We start from the raw sequence: 23,659 nt of genomic DNA, 5'->3' as shown, positions 1-23,659 counted from the left end.
TGCCAGTCAAATACAAAAAGTTTTGTGACAAAACTGATTTAGAGTTGATTCAGTTCCCAAGTGAGACATACTTCTTTTGTTCTCCCTTTTGTTTAGATAATTCTGGGCAGAAAAATACAGTCAAAGATTCTGAGTGAGATAAAACAAGTAATAAGGAAGGTATAATCTGTCATGAGATTAGAGTTTAAAAAACCAACAAAAAAGGGAAGGTGTAATATAGCATCATCTCTGTGTGAATAATATAACTTTAAAATAATATATATTCATAGAAATGAAAAAGAGAAAAGGGAATAAAAATTATGGCTTTTAGGGGACTTAAGGAAAAATAGAAAATTTTATTTTACAATTCTCCAGAAAAAAATCATTTATATTTTGCCAAAATTACTTTATATGGTAAATTATACATTAAGTAGACATTATTAAGTTAAATCATTGTTTCAAATGTTGGTAAATATGTCTTTAGTTGCAAAATTTCAGAGACAGGCTGCACTTTATCCTGGTAGAAGTCAAGCCCAGTGAGAAGTTCCACATCACGGACCCGGGCAATGTGAGCTGTAAATCTTTCTTCAACCCAAAGAGCTTCCGATTTACCTTCCTGAAAAAGAAAAGCACAACACTTTTTTTTTCACAAGGCAGTATTTTTCATGAACAGAAATATTTTTATTGCTTAGAAGTTGTCTTTTTGCCCATGATTTTTACCTCTTTAAATCTTAATTTGATACAGCTAAATTTAGTTTTTAAAAATAAAAATAAAACAAAAGTACAAAGTATACTATAACTAACATAGAACACTGTAGTCAAAATTTATCCATTTTTATGTTTACCTCAGATATAAATTTTTTAATGAAATTAAATATTGCAGACGAAGTTAAGTCCCCAGTGCTCCTCTGTTCAGAACTAAACATCTTTATATCAGGGTGAATCCAGTCTGTTTTTTCAAACTTTTACTGTACATCACTATACAATATGTAGTACTGATGAGTTTTTAAACTTATGTTAATATTATAAGTGGTATTCTACAATTTTTTTTCGTTCGATATTAATGTTTGTAATCTATAGTGATATATCTAGGTCTTGTTAAGTGACTTGTTCTTAGCTGTGGTTTGTGATATTTCCTTATTTAAATGCAGAACAATTAAATTTTTCATTACATATTGATAAAATTTTTGCTACTATAAATAATGCTATAATAAATAACTTGGTATATGCCTCCTGTGTTCAAGAGCATGAGTTTCTAGGATATATTAATAAAGTTGCTGGGCCATACAGTACATTCAATTTTTTTTTTTTTTTTGACATTGTCACTCTGTCACCCAGGCTGGAGTGCAATGGCGTGATCTTGGCTCACTGCAACCTCCACGTCCCGGGTTCAAGCAATTCTCCAGCCTCAGCCTCCCAAGTAGCTGGGATTACAGGCACCTGCCACCACACCCCACTAATTTTTAAATATTTTTAGTAGAGATGGGGTTTCGCCATGTTGGCCAGGCTGGTCTTAAACTCCTGATCTCAGGTGATCCACCCGCCTTGGCCTCCCCCAAAGTGCTGGGATTATAGGCATGAGCCACCGCACCCAGCCGAGTACATTCAATTTTAACTTTATCAGATATTAAACCTAGCAGTCCTCAAAGTCTTCATACCAATTTACAGTTCTATAGGCAGTGGAAGATAATCCCCGTTTCCCCACGTTTGCCAAACCATGGGTGTAAAATAGTGTTTTATGCCTGTTTATATTTTATTATGCTGACTATTGTTATATTTGTGCATCTTTTCAGTTATTTGTTGACCATTTTATTTTGGATTTTTTTTACAATATGAAAGTTCAATAATTTAGAAACATGGGTTTTTATGACATTTTTTATTCTTTATTATAAAGAATAATTTTCTGGTATTCATATGATATTGCTAAAGTTCAGTTAACTTTTCACATAATAAGAAAGTTTCAAAGTTTGTTTAATCAGATTACTGTGTTTTCATGATTCTCATTTGACTTCAACGCAGTGGTTTACTTAAGTATGCAGGCTTAATACAGATAGCCACTATCTGAGCCAGAGGAAGTGTAAGAGGAAATACTTTTTGTTCCTAACCTCTAAAGCACTTGTGTCAGATTCACAATGAGAGCTAATATTAAAAAAAAAAAAAAAAAATGCACTATGTTAGTTTGAGTTCTTTCTTTCAATGGGAATCTAATTCAAAGTCTTTCTATTCTGCCTTTACTATTGCACATTTCAGTAGCACCTAATATCTTTGATCACTTTTTTTCCATAACGTTTTCTCCCATTTGGTTTATATGACTCTACTCTCTCCTGACTTACTTGGCATCCATCCAACTAAATGTTTACCCAGCACCTGACAGGTTTCCCTCTTTTAAATTTGCAGGGAAATGACCACAAAGCATAACACAAAACTATATTTACGCAGAGACAATACTTAAGCTATTTAACCTGAGTAAGTCGCTGGCACCAACTAATCTGAATAGAAGCTAGCTGTAGACAACTGCTCTCGCTGCACCAGTCCATGCCAACAGAATAGGCTATACAGTTTTATGAGCTATATTTAAATATCCTTTGATATTTATATATGTGTGTGTGGGGTGTGCGTGTGTGTGTGTGTGTGTGTGTGTGTGTGTGTGTATAAATGACCTGTTACAGAATTAAGAGTATTGTATATCCCCAAAATACAACTCATTTTTTGAGACAATATTGATTTCTGGCCGGGCGCGGTGGCTCACGCTTGTAATCCCAGCACTTTGGGAGGCCGAGGCGGGCGGATCACGAGGTCAGGAGATCGAGACCACGGTGAAACCCCGTCTCTACCAAAAATACAAAAAATTAGCCGGGCGTGGTGGCGGGCGCCTGTAGTCCCAGCTACTCGGAGAGGCTGAGGCAGGAGAATGGCGTGAACCCGGGAGGCGGAGCTTGCAGTGAGCCGAGATTGCACCACTGCACTCCATCCTGGGCGACAGAGCGAGACTCCGTCAAAAAAAAAAAAAAAAAAAAAAAAAAAAAAAAAAAAAAAAATATTGATTTCTGCATTTTTCTGCCCTATCCACGTTCTCATCCTCTCTCCTCAGCCACTTACAGTCCGGTGATTGTTGCTATCATGCTAATGCAACTACTTTATCAATGATGACCTCACCGAATGGGTTGTTCTCAGACTTTTCAATTAGTCAACTACCCCAGGCTTCTGAAGTTCCTCCTTTGTTATCCATAGCTCTACTGTTGATAATACTTTGTTTCCTCAGATGACTAGATATTTTCCTCAATTTGATTTGGGATCTTTTCTTTCCACTTTCTCCCCTTTGGCAATTGTATTTCACACCCATGATTTAATCCCAAATCTAGATCTGCAGTTCTGATATCTCTTCCAAGTTCCATACCTATATTTTCCATATCTGCTGAGTAACTTACAATGAGTCACTTGGGCTCATGGCTACATTCTCATTTATCTGACAGAATTTTACAGTACAAAGACGACAGGAGGAGGGAAAACGAAAAAGGAGGGAAGAAAAGATGAAAGGAACAAGGAAAGGACAAAATAAATAAGGAAATATGATCTAATTCCTTACACCAAATGTGGGATAAAATTGTGAATCCAGAAGATGGCCGAATAGGAACAGCTCCGGTCTCCAGCTCCCAGCCCCAGCGACACAGAAGACGGGTGATTTCTGCATTTCTGCTTGAGGTACCGGTTTCATCTCACTAGGGAGTGCCTAACAGTGGGTGCAGGACAGTCGGTGAAGCGCACTGTGCGCGAGCCGAAGCAGGGCGAGGCATTGCCTCACTCGGGAAGCGCAAGGGGTCAGGGAGTTCCCTTTCCTAGTCAAAGAAAGGGGAAACAGACGGCACCTGGAATATCGGGTCAGTCCCGTCCTAATACTGCGCTTTTCCAACGGGCCTGGAAAACGGCACACTAGGAGATTGTGTCCCGCACCTGGCTCGGAGGGTCCTATGCCCACAGAGTCTTGCTGATTGCTAGCACAGCAGTCTGAGGTCACGCTGCAAGGCGGCAACGAGGCTGGGGGAGGGACGCCCGCCATTGCCCAGGCTTGCTTAGGTAAACAAAGCAGCCAGGAAGCTCGAACTGGGTGGAGCCCACCACAGCTCAAGGAGGCCTGCCTGCCTCTGTAGGCTCCACCTCTGGGGGCAGGGCACAGACAACCAAAAACTCAGCGAGGACCTCCACAGCCTTAAATGTCCCTGTCTGACTGACAGCTTTGAAGAGAGTAGTGGTTCTCCCAGCACGCAGCTGGAGATCTGAGAACGGACAGACTGCCTCCTAAAGTGGGTCCCTCACCCCTGAGCAGCCTAACTGGGAGGCACCCCCCCAGTAGGGACAGACTGACACCTCATTCAACCGGGTACTCCTCTGAGACAAAACTTTCAGAGGAACTATCAGACAGCTGAATTTGTGGTCTCACGAAAATCTGCTGTTCTGCAGCCACCGCTGCTGACACCCAGCCAAACAGGGTCTGGAGTGGACCTCTAGTAAACTCCAACAGACCTGCAGCTGAGGGTCTTGTCTGGTAGAAGGAAAATTAACAAACAGAAAGGACATCCACACCAAAAACCCATCTGTACATCACCATCATCGAAGACAAAAAGTAGACAAAACCACAAAGATGGGGAAAAAACAGACCAAAAAAACTGGAAACTCTAAAAAACAGAACACCTCTCCTCCTCCAAAGGAACGCAGTTCCTCACCAGCAACGGAACAAAGCTGGATAGAGGATGACTTTGATGAGTTGAGAGAAGAAGGCTTCAGACGATCAAACTACTCTGAGCTATGAGAGGAAATTCAAAACAATAGCAAAGAAGTTAAAAACTTTGAAAAAAAATTAGAAGAATGGATAACTAGAATAACCAATGGAGAGAAGGGCTTAAAGGAGATGATGGAGCTGAAAGCCAAGTTTCGAGAACTACGCGAAGAATGCAGAAGCCTCAGTAGCAGATGCGATCAACTGGAAGAAAGGGTATCGCTGATAGAAGATGAAATGAATGAAATGAAGAGAGAAGGGAAGTTTAGAGAAAAAAGAATAAAAAGAAATGAACAAAGCCTCCAAGAAATTTGGGACTATGTGAAAAGACCAAACCTACGTCTGATTGGTGTACCTGAAAATGATGGGGAGAATGGAACCAAGTTGGAAAACACTCTGCAAGATATTATCCAGGAGAACTTCCCCAATCTAGCAAGGCAGGCCAGCATTCAGATTCAGGAAATACAGAGAACGCCACAAAGATACTCCTCGAGAAGGGCAACTCCAAGACACATAATTGTCAGATTCACCAAAGTTGAAATGAAGGAAAAAATGTTAAGGGCAGCCAGAGAGAAAGGTCGGGTTACCCACAATGGGAAGCCCATCAGACTAACAGCTGATCTCTCAGCAGAAACTCTACAAGCCAGAAGAGAGTGGGGGCCGATATTCAACATTCTTAAAGAAAAGAATTTTCAACCCAGAATTTCCTATCCCGCCAAACTAAGCTTCATAAGTGAAGGAGAAATAAAATACTTTACAGACAAGCAAACGCTGAGTGATTTTGTCACCACCAGGCCTGCCCTAAAAGAGCTCCTGAAGGAAGCACTAAACATGGAAAGGAACAACCGGTACCAGCCACTGCAAAAACATGCCAAATTGTAAAGACCATCGAGGCTAGGAAGAAACTATAGCAACTAACGAGCAAAATAACCAACTAACATCATAATGACAGGATCAGATTCACACATAACAATATTCACGTTAAATGTAAATGGGCTAAATGCTCCAATCAAAAGACACAGACTGGCAAACTGGATAAGGAGTCAGGACCCATCAGTGTGCTGTATTCAGGAAACCCATCTCACGTGCAGAGACACACATAGACTCAAAATAAAGGGATGGAGGAAGATCTATCAAGCAACTGGAAAACAAAAAAAGGCAGGGGTTGCAATCCTAGTCTCTGATAAAATAGACTTTAAACCAACAAAGATCAAAAGAGACAAAGAAGGCCATTACATAATGGTAAAGGGATCAATTCAGCAAGAAGAGCTAACTATCCTAAATATATATGCACCCAACACAGGAGCACCCAGATTCATAAAGCAAGTCCTCAGTGACCTACAAATGGACTTAAACTCCCACACAATAATAATGGGAGATTTTAACACCCCACTGTCAGCATTAGACAGATCAACGAGACAGAAAGTTAACAAGGATATCCAGGAATTGAACTCAGCTCTACATAAAGTGGACCTAATAGACATCTACAGAACTCTCCACCCCAAATCAACAGAATATACATTTTTTTCAGCACCACACCACACCTATTCCAAAATTGACCACATAGTTGGAAGTAAAGCTCTTCTCAGCAAATGTAAAAGAACAGAGATTATAACAAACTGTCTCTCAGACCACAGTGCAATCAAACTAGAACTCAGGATTAAGAAACTCACTCAAAACCGCTCAACTACATGGAAACTGAACAACCTGCTCCTGAATGACTATTGGGTACATAATGAAATGAAGGCAGAAATAAAGATGTTCTTTGAAACCAACGAGAACAAAGACACAACATACCAGAATCTCTGGGACACGTTCAAAGCAGTGTGTAGAGGGAAATTTATAGCACTAAATGCCCACAAGAGAAAGCAGGAAAGATCCAAAATTGACACCCTAACATCACAATTAAAAGAACTAGAAAAGCAAGAGCAAACACATTCAAAAGCTAGCAGAAGCCTAGAAATAACTAAAATCAGAGCAGAACTGAAGGAAATAGAGACACAAAAAACCCTTCAAAAAATTAATGAATCCAGGAGCTGGTTTTTTGAAAAGATCAACAAAATTGATGGACCGCTAGCAAGACTAATAAAGAAGAAAAGAGAGAAGAATCAAATAGATGCAATAAAAAACGAAAAAGGGGATATCACCACCGATCCCACAGAAATACAATCTACCATCAGAGAATACTACAAACACCTCTATGCAAATAAACTAGAAAATCTAGAAGAAATGGATAAATTCCTCGACAAATACACCCTCCCAAGACTAAACCAGGAAGAAGTTGAATCTCTGAATAGACCAATAACAGGTTCTGAAATTGTGGCAATAATCAATAGCTTACCAACCAAAAAGAGTCCAGGACCTGATGGATTCACAGCTGAATTCTACCAGAGGTACAAGGAGGAACTGGTACCATTCCTTCTGAAACTATTCCAATCGATAGAAAAAGAGGGAATCCTCCCTAACACATTTTACGAAGTCAGCATCGTCCTGATACCAAAACCTGGCAGAGACATAACCAAAAAAGAGAATTTCAGACCAATATCCTTGATGAACATTGATGCAAAAATCCTCAATAAAATACTGGCAAACCGAATCCAGCAGCACATCAAAAAGCTTATCCACCATGATCAAGTGGGCTTCATCCCTGGGATGCAAGGCTGGTTCAACATACGCAAATCAATAAATGTAATCCAGCATATAAACAGAACCAAAGACAAAAACCACATGATTATCTCAATAGATGCAGAAAAGGCCTTTGACAAAATTCAACAACCCTTCATGCTAAAAACTCTCAATAAATTAGGTATTGATGGGACGTATCTCAGAATAATAAGAGCTATCTACAACAAACCCACAGCCAATATCATACTGAATGGGCAAAAACTGGAAGCATTCCCTCTGAAAACTGGCACAAGACAGGGATGCCCTCTCTCACCGCTCCTATTCAACATAGTGCTGGAAGTTCTGGCCAGAGCAATCAGGCAGGAGAAGGAAATAAAGGGTATTCAATTAGGAAAAGAGGAAGTCAAATTGTCCCTGTTTGCAGATGACATGATTGTATATCTAGAAAACCCCATTGTCTCAGCCCAAAATCTCCTTAAGCTGATTAGCAACTTCAGCAAAGTCTCAGGATACAAAATTAATGTACAAAAATCACAAGCATTCTTGTACACCAATAACAGACAAACAGAGAGCCAAATCATGAGTGAACTCCCATTCACAATTGCTTCAAAGAGAATAAAATACCTAGGAATCCAACTTACAAGGGATGTGAAGGACCTCTTCAAGGAGAACTACAAACCACTGCTCAATGAAATAAAAGAGGATACAAACAAATGGAAGAACATTCCATGCTCATGGGTTGGAAGAATCAATATCGTGAAAATGGCCATACTGCCCAAGGTAATTTATAGATTCAATGCCATCCCCATCAAGCTACCAATGACTTTCTTCACAGAATTGGAAAAAACTACTTTAAAGTTCATATGGAACCAAAAAAGAGCCCGCATCGCCAAGTCAATCCTAAGCCAAAAGAACAAAGCTGGAGGCATCACGCTACCTGACTTTAAACTCTACTACAAGGCTACAGTAACCAAAACAGCATGGTACTGGTACCACAACAGAGACATAGATCAATGGAACAGAACAGAGCCCTCAGAAATGATGCCGCATAGCTACAACTATCTGATCTTTGACAAACCTGACAAAAACAAGAAATGGGGAAAGGATTCCCTATTTAATAAATGGTGCTGGGAAAACTGGCTAGCCATATGTAGAAAGCTGCAACTGGATCCCTTCCTTACACCTTATACAAAAATTAATTCAAGATGGATTAAAGACTTATATGTTAGACCTAAAACCATTAAAATCCTACAAGAAAACCTAGGCAATACCATTCAGGACATAGGCGTGGGCAAGGACTTCATGTCTAAAACACCAAAAGCAATGGCAACAAAAGCCAAAATCGACAAATGGGATCTCATTAAACTAAAGAGCTTCTGCACAGCAAAAGAAACTATCACCAGAGTGAACAGGCAACCTACACAATGGGAGAAAATTTTGGCAACCTACTCATCTGACAAAGGGCTAATATCCAGAATCTACAATGAACTCAAACAAATTTACAAGAAAAAAACAAACAACCCCATCAAAAAGTGGGCAGAGGACATGAACAGACACTTCTCAAAAGAAGACATTTATGCAGCCAAAAAACACATGAAGAAATGCTCCTCATCACTGGCCATCAGAGAAATGCAAATCAAAACCACAGTGAGATACCATCTCACACCAGTTAGAATGGCCATCATTAAAAAATCAGGAAACAACAGGTGCTGGAGAGGATGTGGAGAAATAGGAACACTTTTACACTGTTGGTGGGACTGTAAACTAGTTCAACCATTGTGGAAGTCAGTGTGGCGATTCCTCAGGGATCTAGAACTAGAAATACCATTTGACCCAGCCATCCCATTACTGGGTATATACCCAAAGGACTATAAATCATGCTGCTATAAAGACACATGCACACGTATGTTTATTGCGGCACTATTCACAATAGCAAAGAGTTGGAACCAACCCAAATGTCCAACAACGATAGACTGGATTAAGAAAATGTGGCACATATACACCATGGAATACTATGCAGCCATAAAAAATGATGAGTTCGTGTCCTTTGTAGGGACATGGATGAAACTGGAAAACATCATTCTCAGTAAACTATCGCAAGGACAAAAAACCAAACATCGCATGTTCTCACTCATAGGTGGGAATTGAACAATGAGAACTCATGGACACAGGAAGGGGAACATCACGCTCCGGGGACTGTTGTGGGGTGGGGGGAGGGGGGAGGGACAGCATTAGGAGATACACCTAATGCTAAATGACGAGTTAATGGGTGCAGGAAATCAACATGGCACATGGATACATATGTAACAAACCTGCACATTGTGCACATGTACCCTAAAACCCTAAAGTATAATAAAAAAAAAAAAAAAAAGAAAATGTTAGCCGGGCATGGTGGCGGGTGCCTGTAGTCCCACCTACTCGGGAGGCTGAGGCAGAAGAATGGCGTGAACCCGGGAGGTGGAGCTTGCAGTGAGCAGGATCGCGCCACTGCACTCCAGCCTGGGTGACAGAGTGAGACTCTGTCTCAAAAAAAAAAGAAAGAAAGAAAGAAAATGTTCAGGGTAGATTAAAAGATTACTCTACATAGCCTAGAAAGAGAACCAGGAATCGATAATATCTAAATATTAGTGAGAATAGTATCTACTTGCATCAAACTATCTTTTGTAAAATTTAACCTTGCTTTAACTTCTACATAAATATTTAAATGTTGCATAAAAACTAGCTAGGTTTTCTCCTTAGCTTTGGTAGTAAAGTAGCATTTTACTAAAGAAAGAATAATTTAGTGCAAACAAAAAAAAAAAAAAAAAAAAAAAAAAAAAAATTGTGAATCCATCGGCCGGGCGCGGTGGCTCACGCTTGTAATCCCAGCACTTTGGGAGGCCGAGGCGGGCGGATCACGAGGTCAGGAGATCGAGACCACGGTGAAACCCCGTCTCTACTAAAAATACAAAAAAATTAGCTGGGCGTGGTGGCGGGCGCCTGTAGTCCCAGCTACTAGGAGAGGCTGAGGCAGGAGAATGGCGTGAACCCGGGAGGCAGAGCTTGCAGTGAGCCGAGATTGCACCACTGCACTCCAGCCTGGGCGACAGAGCGAGACTCTGTCTCAAAAAAAAAAAAAAACAAACAAAAAATTGTGAATCTATCATTCCTATAGCTTGATCTCAGTTCCCTCGAACCTCTTAATAGTAGGAGTACTTCTGTACATAGTGTAATTCAAATATTTAAAGTACAGAGTTTTCATACAATGCAATGCTGAAAGCATGCCATCTATTTTATCAGGTGCATCAAAGCACAATTACCTATCCAAATGCTATTGGAAATATTGGCTGGTTTAGACTTACTAAGAAACAGTTTGTGAATGTACTACACTTTCTGGATGATTTGTGTATAGGAGATTCAGTTTCACTCTCTATTGACATTTTTATTTCATTTCATTTCATTTTGAGACAGAGTCTTGTTCTGTTGCCCAGGCTGGAGTGCAGTGGCACAATCTCCACTCACTGCAACCTCTACTTCCCAGTTTCAAGAAATTATCCTGCCTCAGCCTCCCGAGTAGCTGGGATGACAGGCATGCACCATCACAACTGGCTAATTTTTGTATTTTTAGTAGAGACGGGGTCTAACCATGTTGGCCAGGCTGGTCTTGACCTCCTGACCTCAGATGATGTGCCTGCCTCAGCCTCCCAAAGTGCTGTGATTACAGGTGAGCCACTGCGCCTGGCCTCTGTTGACCTTAGAATGTAACTTCATCATGATATGATTCCTTTATAGTAGCCACCATTTTTTTATATTGGGAAGTCTTAGGGTTTTATATAGATTATTTTGTTCAATCTTTACAAACTTCATAAAAGGAGGTGAATATTTTATACTTATTAGATATAATAGATGAGGAAACTAACATATTTGCCCAAATAAACCAAGTCTTTCATTGAACCCAGGATGTCCAACTCCAAAATCCATGCATTTAAGTTCTATTTTATACTATTTCTCATATATCCTCCTAAATATTCAACTAGTCTGTCAAACTGAAGACCACCAAGAGCAAATCCATCCTTCTCAAAACAAAAGATTATCTATCGTATACATTTCCTGGTCAGTCATGCCCTGGATTTTTAGTCATATCTGCCTTTTTCTCATCTTGCCTTTCGCTTCCCCATATCTAATTGACAGCTACTCTTAATAACTTTGCAATCTCTTTTATAATCATAGCTTGGCCTAAGTTTGCTTTATACTCATTGCATTTTGTCTTATAATTATCTATATAGATGTCACATTCTTATTACAATACTGCAAATTCCTCAAAATCTTGGATATGTCCAATTTATTACTGATGATGTCCTATTCAATAGAGATGATGCTCTATTAACTTTGGAGAGATCACTTCTACTTTGAATAATCAAGGAAAGCTTCATATTATTTGCACTTTACCTTGACGCCCAGGTGGACTTTTTAGCAGATGGAAAAGAAGGGAATTCTAGAGGAGAGAAGAACATAGGCAACAGTGATGAGGTAAGCAAACTCAAGATGTGTTCAAGTAATTTCAAGGACTCCAATTGGCCTGGAACAGAAGCCTGTGAGGTCAACTGAGGGTAAATTGTGAAGAGACTTAAGTACAGGCTGGAAGTTGTTTTTGTTTGTTTCTTTGTATTTGTTGCTGTTGTTGTTGTTGTTCAGGATAATCAAAAGTTTTGGGGTGAGAGGCTATGACAAAATATAAACTCAATTTTAAGATGAGTAAGTTGGCAGTAGTGCACACTGACAGATCAGAAGAGGAGAGGAGATCACAAATCTACTTAAGATTCATTTTCAAGAGTCCTGATAGAAGGTCAAAAGGGCCCAGACCAGGGATAGCAAATATTTTTTTCTTTGTGTACTCATTGTAATTACTCCATCATATCTACCTAGAACCTCTGTAATAACGAACTGTTTAATCCAGATTTCATGGTAAAGAGTACCACACCGTATCAGTCATTGATTCTGTCATTGGAAAAGGAAAGAATAATGGCTTACCCTGTCTCAACCAAGTAAAATGCTGACAGGAAAAGTAGGAAGGGATTCAGTTCAACAACATCTCCTGATAGTTTCCTGTTTAGAAACTCTTCTTCCTCATTTTAAGAACAGTGAGTGGCTCACTAGTCAGCCTCTAAACTTGGCCACCTTCTTTGGACAATTTAAACACTCAAGTAAAATTGTATCTGCATGACCCAACTGAAGTGTCACCCTCCCTGTCAGGAAGTAATTCTCCTTTGAAATCCTATTACAGCAACTTATCTGTCCCTCTCTTACATCACTTATGGCTTTCTTCTAATATTTTACTGGATTTCTAATTGTGAGTACTTCCTATAGTGTACAGCATGGTGAAGGCACTCATGTGTCGAACACCTCAAAGAATATAGATGAATCCCAATCTGCCCTAGATCCCAAGCTTTAATTCTGAGGCTCTAATTGCCTATGGGACTTTCCACATCAATGCCCATTTCCACAAACTTAAAATGCCTATCCTTAGCCTATCCTATCTACCTGCCAAAAAGTTCTCATTCCTAACTTTCCTCTTTCTGCCTTTTTCCTAATTACCAACATTCAAATCTGATTCATCACTGAGTTTCCTTTTGGGGTGGGGGTTCCTGTATCCAATCAGTTACTAAATACTCTTCATTCTTCATACCCACCCTCCATGGAAGACTCTTCGTAGTCTTCTCAATATACTCAAATTCTATCCATCCTTCGGGTCACAGCCCTACTTACACCTTATTTTATGAAATCTTTATTGATCATTCCAGCCAAATGTGATTTTAATTTCAAATATTAAATCCTTTTAACATTGTCAATTGATCCCAACTTTGCAACCTCTTTTACTTTTTGGTTTTTAGAATAATTCTTGTATTATTGACTGACTAACTTGTGTGCCTATATCTCATATATAAATTGAAGTTGTATATGAACTCTTTAAAAGCAGGGACAATGTGTTCCTCCTTTGTGCATTCTAAAGAGTTTCTATCATGATACTGTGTGCTTAATAGGTACTCAATATATTTGTTGAATGACTTCAGTAAAACCTAAGTTCCAGGACACATATTTTTTCTATAAGCAATTTATATGCAAGTCAAATTAGCTACTTACATATAATCTTCCTTGATCCAAAAAGGATTTTGAGGTAGCCTAATGTTTAAAAAAAGAATGTTACTTGAACTGTGTGTGTGTGTGTGTGTGTGTGTGTGTGTGTGTGTGTATAATCAATTTCACACCTCATGGTTCAAGTTGATGGAATTTTTACATGTACATACTCATTCAGAAACATTAATTTAGTGCTAACATGGGGAAGAACTTTAAGATTTGTGGCCAGAATAAAAATAAGTTCTGGTGGTTCTATTACACAGTAGAGTGGCTGTAGTTAATAACAATGTATTGTATATTTCAAGTAGCTAGAAGAGAGGACTTTGAGTGTTATTACCACAAATAAATGATAAATGTTTAAAGTGGTAGATATGTTAATTATCCTGATTTGATCATTATACAAAGTATGCATGCATTCAAACATCACACTATCCTCATAAATACATACAATTGTCATGTTATAAATAAAAAAAGAAAAAAGAGATTAACAAGATTTCACCTCTTTCATTATTAGTGAATGTGAATAAAACATATATAAATAAAATACATGAGGTATACATATGTTCAACTATGCAGATATATGTTTAAATTGATATTAATTACATAAAGATCAATAAAGCCTAAAAATGAAGTCATTTGTATTACAACTTTTCCCATGAAACACCTAAAAAAATATGTTTTAGTCAGAGCCACTTTTATGAGAGCCCAAATGAGCTCTGACTCATTTTCTCGGGTCCTGGACCCTCCCAAAGCATACTCACAGGACAGCTCTCCAAGTTGGTAGGTCGGTGAGGGACGATAAAAGGTAGGACGTCCAGCCACCCAGGGCAGTTTTCCGGTGTGTGGCTCTTGTTTTTACAACTGGTCAGCACCACAAAGTAGTGCGTTGGGATGGGAACATCAGTGTTGGCTAAATGTCTTACAAACATAATTGAAAACATGTTTTGATGTTATTATACTTTTGCTTCTAAAGGTGATAAGTGTGTTTACATAGTTTTTCTCATATATATGTAAAATAATAATTCTTATAATTCTAAGTTTGACAGCATTTTACTATATGCTAGGTACTGTTTAAATAACTTACATACAAAGTTTTAAGTGCAAAATCTGACTCCACCAAAGGAATACAAGCTGGTATAAATAGAAATGTATTACTGTGATTTAGAACATGGTCTCAGAGCCAGGCTGTCTGGGTTCATGTGCTGGCTTTACCACTTATTAGTTGCAGAATTTAGATAAGTTGTTTAACCTCAGTTTCCTTAAATCTAACTGGGGGCTAATGGAACCTAACTAGTGTATCTTTGCAGTTTGACTGATGTATATGTGAGTTCTTTAAAAAGTACCTAGTATATAGTAAAATGCTGTCAAAGTTAGAATTATTAGAATTAATAAATTGTGAAAGGTAGAGTCAATAGTGAAATATTGATTCAGTATTCATTCAATACTGAAATAAGGACGTGGTGAACAAAATAGGAAAAGGCCACACACTTAGTAGTCATAAATGTTACTTTATCAGAAGGTATAGGTAGAAATCATTGCTTTACATAATCTAGGCTTAGACAGTACAATTGTTTAGTTTGGTCCTTCAGATGTTTTGATAATAAAGAGAAATGGTAGATGAAACTTCTCTAAAACTCTATTACTGTGCTCTGCATTCAAAACTAATTCTTAGCAACCTGTTATGACCAGGCTTAGTACTAAAATGTACAGTTTAGTTAGGACTAGTTCTCTGCATGAAATTTACCTACACTGTCTCCTGGGAAATGCTTTTATGAATTGTTCACTATTCTTGTGAAATTTACCTTAGCCTTTACTCGACTTTTTTTTCATTTATTGTTGGATTGGTCTTATATTCATTGATAGTACATCAAGTTTTGTCTACCTCCTTAGCCTTTACAAAATTTCATGTTATCTTTGCCCATTAATTCAGCAATTTTCCAAATAAAATTTTGCTAAACTTTTCCAGGAAGTGTTTTCTTTGCCCATTAGTTTAAATTTTTTGCAATATAAGTTTTTTCCTAAATATTTAGATAGACTAGATTGAAAATAGTCAACAATAACATTTGTCCATGAATGTATTATGTAATATTTAAAATACTGAGCTTTACTTAAAATATTGGAATTTCCCCTCATGAGACCCTATTGATAAATCAAAAAGTCGAATCACTTACTCAGTAATTTCATCTGGAGCATCAAAATGGCCATCATAATTATAATCAAATATTGGTCCACTAACCACATTTACTCCATTTCTTTCTGTGGCATGTTTTATAAGAAGAACACTGTGGAAGTAGTCCCACATTTCTAAAAATAAAATCGTAAAGTGTTTAAAATGTCCACCTCAGTCAAATATGACAATATTTTCTGTTATAGACAAGTACATTTAAATAGCATGAAATTCTGCTTTAGTAATTGCCAGTGATGATTGGGTAATTCTCCAGAATAGGCTTCACAGGCAAAAATAAACAGCCACATTGATGATAGCTTTTTGTTGTTGTAGTTATCATCTTGAAATTACAGTTAAATATGCCTCCAAATTTCTCCCTAGGGCTAAGTTGCTTATGGGACAGCGAGTGTTAAAAATGATCACAACACACATGTTGCCTTTTAATTATTACTCTGGGGATGAACATTTACCTTTCATTTACTTTTAGTGAGTGGCAGTAATCAAATTAAGCATTAAAAACAAATTATCAGAATTCTAGCAAGAAGTCATTCAAAGTCAAAGTAAGTTGAAAAGAAACTATGTGAGGGATCCTTCCTGTACCTATATTTAAACCATTAGAACAAAATGACTCTTAATATCAGGAACAAATTGCAATAAAAAAATATGTGTTTAGTTTGGAAGTTCAAGGAGTCACTTAACTATTTTAAAATTAATACTCTAAATTCATACTTACTTCTGAATTCTTCATACATAGGTACCAAATTGCTCGTAATTAAAGCATCATATTGGCTATCTGATGTTCTATTGCTGGCTGCAAAACAAATGGATCTTATTAGATCTAGCTATAAGAGAAAATATGACATACCACACAATAGGCCTATTACTATTATATATTAATATAAATTTATTAACAGTCAAAGCACAGAAATAGTACTTTCTAACAGAAATCATTAATAACGCAGGCAGTTTTATGCCTGTAGTGGGTTGAAGTGTGATCCAAAAAAGATACATCCAAGTCCTAACCATTCCTTTCATCCCTGTGAATATAAACTTATTTGGAAATAGGTCTTTGCAGATGTAGCTAGGAGTCTCTAGATGAGATTATACTGGATTTAGGGTGGACTGTAAATCCAGTGACTGGTGTCTTAATAAGGAGAAGGAGATTTGGGAAGAGGAGAAACACAGGGGAGAAGGTCTTGTGAAGATGGAGGCAGAGGTTTGAGTGACACCGGTACACGCCAAGCAATGCCTGGAGCCGCCAGAAGCTGGGAGAGACAAGGAAGGATTTTCCTCTAGAGCCTTCAAAAAGAGCATGGCTGTCAACACCTTGACTTTAGCCTTCTGACCTCCAGAGCTGTCAGATAATACATTTTTGTTTTAAGTTAACCTTTTTTGGTAATTTGTTCCAGCAGCCCTAGGAAACAAATAGAATGCCAGATATAAATGTGTAGTTATTGGATGTGCGCAAAATAACGATGTTAGTATAGATAGCTGTCTTCCAAAATAAAATTTTCTGAAGAAAATGGGTTTTTACTTGATAGAGACTGATATGGTTTGGCTGTGTCCCCCCCCAATCTCATCTTGAATTGTAGCTCCTATAATTCTCACGTGTTGTGGGAGGGACCCTGTGGGAGGTAATTGAATCATGGGGGCAGGTCTTTCCCATGCGGTTCTCCTGAGAGTGAATAAGTCTCACGAGATCTGATGGTTTTATAAAGAAGAGTTCCCCTGCACACGCGTCTCTTGCCTGCAGCCATGTAAGACATCTCTTTGCTCTTCCATTGTCTTCCCTAATGATTGTGAGGCATCGCCAGCCATGTGGAACTGTCAGTCCATTAAACCCCTTTTCTTTATAAGTTATGCAGTCTCGGGTATGCCTTTATTAGCAGTATGAGAACTGACTAATAGAGATTGCTGAAGGGAACACCACAAATCACGGGCTCTGAGGATTTATGGCTGTGCTGTCTAGCACAGTGAGTGTTCAGCGAGTGTGCTCTGGAAGCAGACAGCCCAGGTGGGAACCCCAGCTCCGCTGCTCACAGCTGCACTCCTCAGGCAAAGTGCTGCATCCCTCTGTGCTTCATTTGTCTCATGGCATCTATCTCATAGAATTATTGTGAGGATTAAAAGCTGCAAACCTATAAATGTTTATTCAAATCCTTTTTCATTTGATTTTATTTTGGTAAGAACACAACATGAGATCTACTCTGTTAACAATTTTTTAAGTATATAGTACAGTACTGTTGACTCTAGGTACAATACTGTACAGAAGATCCCCAGAGCTTATTTGTCTTGCTTAACTGAAACTTTATGCCCATTAATTAGGAACTCCCCATTTCTCCCTCCCCCAGGCCCGGCAACCACCATTTCACTCTCCAATTCTATGAATTTGACTATTTTAGATTCTGTAATATATAAGAACATGAATGAAACTTGAGGACATTGAGTGAAATAAGACAGTCACAGAAACACAAATAGTGCACAATTCCACTTACATGAAGTTTCTATTATAATACTTTTTATACTTAAACTGTACTTGGATATCTTAACTAATTCTTTTTTTAAATTACTACTGAGGCAGAGTCTTGCCGTTTTGCCCAGGCTGATCTCAAACTCCTGGACTCAAGCGATCCTCCTGCCTCAGCCTCCCAAGTAGGTGGGATTACAGGCATGCACCATCCTGCCTGGGTAACTAATTATTCAATGAGAGGCCAATAAGTAGGCACCAAAAGACAAGAAGAAACAAGTAGCTCTTTTTTCTTAAGATTTCACATGGTGTTTGTAGTTCTCAGACTCCACAAAAATCCTCTTCTACCTTTTTAACTAAGCCCTGAAAGTTGGAAAGTCAATGAACATAACATTACCTCTGTTTCAGAGGAAAATAAGAACCTGCTAGTAATAGAACTTCTATTTTTAACAAATAATTGGAATTTATACTGGAGAGTTAGAAGAGAGTTTCATTTTACACTTAATTTTTTTTTTTTTAACTGACAAGGTCTCACTATGTTGCCCAGGCTGGTCTCAAACTCCTGAGCCTGTGATCCTCCTGCCTCGACCTTTCAAAGTGCTGGGATTACGACCATGAGCCACCGTGTCTGGCCGTATCCTTAATTTTTTGACAAGTTGTTTAATTATTAATTTTATTCCTTGTCAGGCAAACATTGATGTATTAACTAATATCTTATGGCCTAACAGATACAATTTTCTACACCAATTTCAAATATTTTATTAATAAAATGTTGCAACTTTTTTTTTTTTTTTTGAGACAGAGTCTCACTCTGTCACCCAGGCTGGAGTCAGTGGCTCAATCTTGGCCCACTGCACCTTCGCCTACTGGGTTCAAGCCATTCTTATTCCTCAGCCTCCTGAATAGCTGGTATTACAGGTGCGTACCAGCAAACCCAGCTAATTTTTCTATTTTTAGTAGAGACGGGACAGGGTTTCACCACGTTGGCCAGGCTGGTCTTGAACTCCTGATCTCAGGTGATCCACTCACTTTGGCCTCCCAAAGTGCTGGGATTACAGGCATGAGCCACCGCACCCAGCCTGTTGCAAATTTTTAACGTTTATCACAGGGCTTACATAAATTTGGTACCCCTGATTGTATCTAGATACATAAAATTTATCAGTTTATTTATCCTAACTCAGGAGTTTTAAATTGATAACACTGCTTGCTTTCATTAAGCCTTTTTGCCCATTATAAATTTCAGAATCTTTAAATGACAAATCTCTAAGAAGGTGAAATTGTTGAAAATCTCATAGGCAAGTTAATAAAAATGACATTTCCTGTTGCACAGGGAAGTGGCTTGAGTTTTAGGAAAATCACACTAGCTTTGGCAGGTTCCCAAGAGAGATCCTTTCGGAAAACAACAACGACAAAAACTTAAATTTCATTTGGCTGCTTCACCTGCAGTTTAAAACTGTTAGCCCTATAGCATGAGTGACAGGCCAAAATTCCAGTCTGATTTTTTTTTATTTTATTTTATTTTATTAGGTGATCTTCTCTGTATCATTCCAATTTTAGTATATGTTCTGCCAAAGCGAGCACCCAGCCTGATTTCTTTCCACGGGCACAGCTGTATTCTCCAGGCAGACCTTAGCTTGGGGAGGAGCCAGAAGAAATGGGTTTTTAGATGTTTAGGTCCTTCTGCAAAGAATCTCCAGTTTTAAAATTAATCTTAAACCTGCCGAACTCTCTAAACATCTGGGCCAGATGAGAGCTGCTGTGTGGGTCCCACTGCAAAATGTCTTAGTCTTTATTACAGCCGCTGTGCTGCTCTGGCCAGCCACAACCACTGGAAACCTCTCAGGCAGCTAGCTTAGCCCAAGCAGGTAGTTTTGGTGGGGAGTATATGTTTAAGGCACATGCCCACATCCAGCTGATGAGAGCTTTCTAAGCTACTGCTCTAAAAAAGAGTTCTACTAACCAGGAGGATAGAGGAAGCCGTGGGTGATATTCTCGTCTGCTAAATAGAAGGAACATTTTTGGCTCTCAGAAGGAGGAACCCTGACATCAGCCCGCAGACAGTCTGGGACAGTGGGAGGAAGAGGCGATGTGTCTCCCTGTTGAAAGAGAGAGAGAAAAAAATTACGCCCACAATTGCGGCTCACCCATTGCCTTATATGGTTTGTCACTTCCCTAGAATGTTTTTCATTTAAGCTTTTCCTATTTTCTTAGTGAATCAGGTCTACGCAAGCAATGGGAATGGATGTCTTCAGCAGTGTTTTCTTCTGTGGTTCCCTTCTGGTTAAGGACATCGGGAGGGCAAATCAAATACACCTTGGAAAAAAATATTTGCACAGTGAAACCTGAATTGAGAGCAGAGGAATAATGGGAACTATTCCTAAAAACTAAAATCCTTTTCAAGATCTAACTTTTATGTAGTGATATATATTGTACTTGTAAATAAAAATTGAAAGTAAAATGTATTTACTTTTAAAATACTGACATAAACTAAGTATTCATATATTATTCTTCAGCTGTTCAAGAACTTTTTATCAACCTAAGATTAATTCAGAGAAGGTGTAGTTGTCTAAAAAATTAGTTTTGCCGAGATCGTGCCACTGCACTCTAGCCTGGGCGACAGAGCGAGACTCCGTCTCAAAAAAAAAAAAAAAAAAAAAAATTAGTTTTGAATATAAATAAATTTACAGCCATGCTTCATTCATCATGAAATATAAAAATTTTTAAAATAATTTCTTAGGCCAGGCTGGGTGCAGTGGCTCATGCCTGTAATCCCAGCACTTTGAGAGGCCGAGGCAGGCAGATCACGAGGTCAGCAGTTCAAGACCAGCCTAGCCAACAAGGTGAAACCCCGTCTCTACTAAAAATACAACAATTAGCCAGGTATGGTGGTGGGCGCCTATAATCCCAGCTACTCTGGAGGCTGAGGCAGGAGAATTGCTTGAACCGGGAGGTGGAGGTGAGCTGAGACCACACCATTGCACTCCAGCCTGGGCGACAGAGTGAGACTCCGTCTGAAAATAATAATAATAATAATAATAATAATAATAATAATAATAATAATGATGTCTTAGGCCAGGCTTGGTGGCTCACGCCAGTAATCCCAGCACTTTAGGAGGTTGAGGTGGGCGGATCACTGGAGGTCAAGAGTTCCAGGTTCAACACAGTGAAATCCTGTCTCTACTAAAAATACAAAAATCAGCTGGGTGTGGTGGTGGGGTGCCTGTAATCCCAGCTACTCGGGAGGCTGAGGCATGAGAATTGCTTGAACCTGGGATGTGGAGGTTGCAGTCAGCTGAGATCATGCCACTGTACTCCAGCCTGTGCAACAGAGCAAGACTCCGCCTTAAAAAATAATAATAATTTCTTTGTAGCCCTATTTAAAGACTAGTACAATAATTTATTTACCAAGAGGACATCCTATAAATGTGCTGCCTAACTCGAGTATTCAAGGTAATACTATATTATGTGGTCATCATATTTTGATTAGCATATGATCATGGGTAAGTGAACATTCTGCTATTTGTTTATTTTTCTCAGACATTTTCATTTGTATGCTCTCTACTGCCCATAATGGATATCTTTCTTTTTTTTTTATTTTATTATTCTACTTTAGGTTTTAGGGTACATGTGCACAATGTGCAGGTTTGTTACATATGTATCCATGTGCCATGTTGGTGTGCTGCACCCATTAACTCATCATTTAGCATTAGGTATATCTCCTAATGCTGTCCCTCCCCCATCTCCCCACCCCACAACCGTCCCCAGAGTGTGATGTTCCCCTTCCTGTGTCCATGAGTTCTCATTGTTCAATTCCCACCTATGAGTGAGAACATGCGGTGTTTGGTTTTTTGTCCTTGCAATAGTTTGCTGAGAATGATGTTTTCCAGTTTTATCCATGTCCCTACAAAGGACATGAACTCATCATTTTCTATGGCTGCATAGTATTCCATGGTGTATATGTGCCACATTTTTTTTTTTTTTTTTTTTTTTTTTTTTTTTTTTTTTTTTTGAGACCGAGTCTCGCTGTCGCCCAGGCTGGAGTGCAGTGGCGCGATCTCGGCTCACTGCAGGCTCCGCCCCCCGGGGTTCACGCCATTCTCCTGCCTCAGCCTCCCGAGTAGCTGGGACTACAGGCGCCCGCCATCTCGCCCGGCTAATTTTTTTGTATTTTTAGTAGAGACGGGGTTTCTCCAGTCTATCGTTGTTGGACATTTGGGTTGCTTCCAACTCTTTGCTATTGTGAATAGTGCCGCAATAAACATATGTGTGCATGTGTCTTTATAGCAGCATGATTTATAGTCCTTTGGGTATATACCCAGTAATGGGATGGCTGGGTCAAATGGTATTTCTAGTTCGAGATCCCTGAGGAATCACCACACTGACTTCCACAATGGTTGAACTAGTTTACAGTCCCACCAACAGTGTAAAAGTGTTCCTATTTCTCCACATCCTCTCCAGCACCTGTTGTTTCCTGACTTTTTAATGATGGCCATTCTAACTGGTGTGAGATGGTATCTCATTGTGGTTTTGATTTGCATTTCTCTGATGGCCAGAGATGATGAGCATTTTTTCATGTGTTTTTTGGCTGCATAAATGTCTTCTTTTGAGAAGTGTCTGTTCATGTCCTTTGCCCACTTTTTTTTTTTTTTTTTTTTTTTTGAGACAGAGTCTCGCTCTGTCGCCCAGGCTGGAGTGCAGTGGCGCAATCTCGGCTCACTGCAAGCTCCGCCTCCCGGGTTCACGCCATTCTCCTGCCTCAGCCTCTCCGAGTAGCTGGGACTACAGGCGCCCGCCACCACGCCCGGCTAATTTTTTTTTGTATTTTTAGTAGAGACGGGGTTTCACCGTGGTCTCGATCTCCTGACCTCGTGATCCGCCCACCTCGGCCTCCCAAAGTGCTGGGATTACAAGCGTGAGCCACCGCGCCCGGCCTCTTCACCCACTTTTTGATGGGGTTGTTTTTTTCTTGTAAATTTGTTTGAGTTCATTGTAGATTCTGGATATTAGCCCTTTGTCAGATGAGTAGGTTGCAAAAATTTTCTCCCATTCTGTAGGTTGCCTGTTCACTCTGATGGTAGTTTCTTTTGCTGTGCAGAAGCTCTTTAGTTTAATTAGATCCCATTTGTCAATTTTGGCTTTTGTTGCCATTGCTTTGGGTGTTTTAGGTATGAAGTCTTTGCCCACGCCTATGTCCTGAATGGTATTGCCTAGGTTTTCTTCTAGGGTTTTTATGGTTTTAGGTCTAACATATAAGTCTTTAATCCATCTTGAATTAATTTTTGTATAAGGTGTAAGGAAGGGATCCAGTTTCAGCTTTCTACATATGGCTAGCCAGTTTTCCCAGCACCATTTATTAAATAGGGAATCCTTTCCCCATTTCTTGTTTTTGTCAGGTTTGTCAAAGATCAGATAGTTGTAGATATGCAGCATCATTTCTGAGGGCTCTGTTCTGTTCCATTGATCTATGTCTCTGTTGTGGTACCAGTACCATGCTGTTTTGGTTACTGTAGCCTTGTAGTATAGTTTGAAGTCA

At 39.1% G+C, this 23,659-nt stretch overlaps 1 protein-coding gene across 1 annotated transcript in view; it reads right to left on the bottom strand.

Moving 5' to 3' along the window:
- Positions 1-315: 315 nt before the first annotated feature.
- ENPP3 (ectonucleotide pyrophosphatase/phosphodiesterase 3) overlaps positions 316-23,659 on the bottom strand; it is a 90,809-nt gene continuing 67,465 nt past the window's right edge. The window contains exons 21-25 of the mRNA XM_055264267.2: positions 20,087-20,222; positions 16,393-16,470; positions 15,664-15,796; positions 14,254-14,410; positions 316-595 (exon numbers count right to left, since the gene is read on the bottom strand). Of these exons, the coding sequence (XP_055120242.2) occupies positions 425-595; positions 14,254-14,410; positions 15,664-15,796; positions 16,393-16,470; positions 20,087-20,222 (675 nt within the window). The 3' untranslated portion in view covers positions 316-424. The remainder of the gene's footprint in view (positions 596-14,253; positions 14,411-15,663; positions 15,797-16,392; positions 16,471-20,086; positions 20,223-23,659) is intronic.

The sequence above is a fragment of the Symphalangus syndactylus genome, chromosome 2 (assembly GCF_028878055.3).
Source record: "Symphalangus syndactylus isolate Jambi chromosome 2, NHGRI_mSymSyn1-v2.1_pri, whole genome shotgun sequence".
In the NCBI taxonomy this organism is placed as follows: Eukaryota; Metazoa; Chordata; class Mammalia; order Primates; family Hylobatidae; genus Symphalangus; species Symphalangus syndactylus.
The sequence above is the reverse complement of the archived record's forward strand: the minus strand, read 5'-3'. Positions and strand labels throughout refer to the sequence as shown.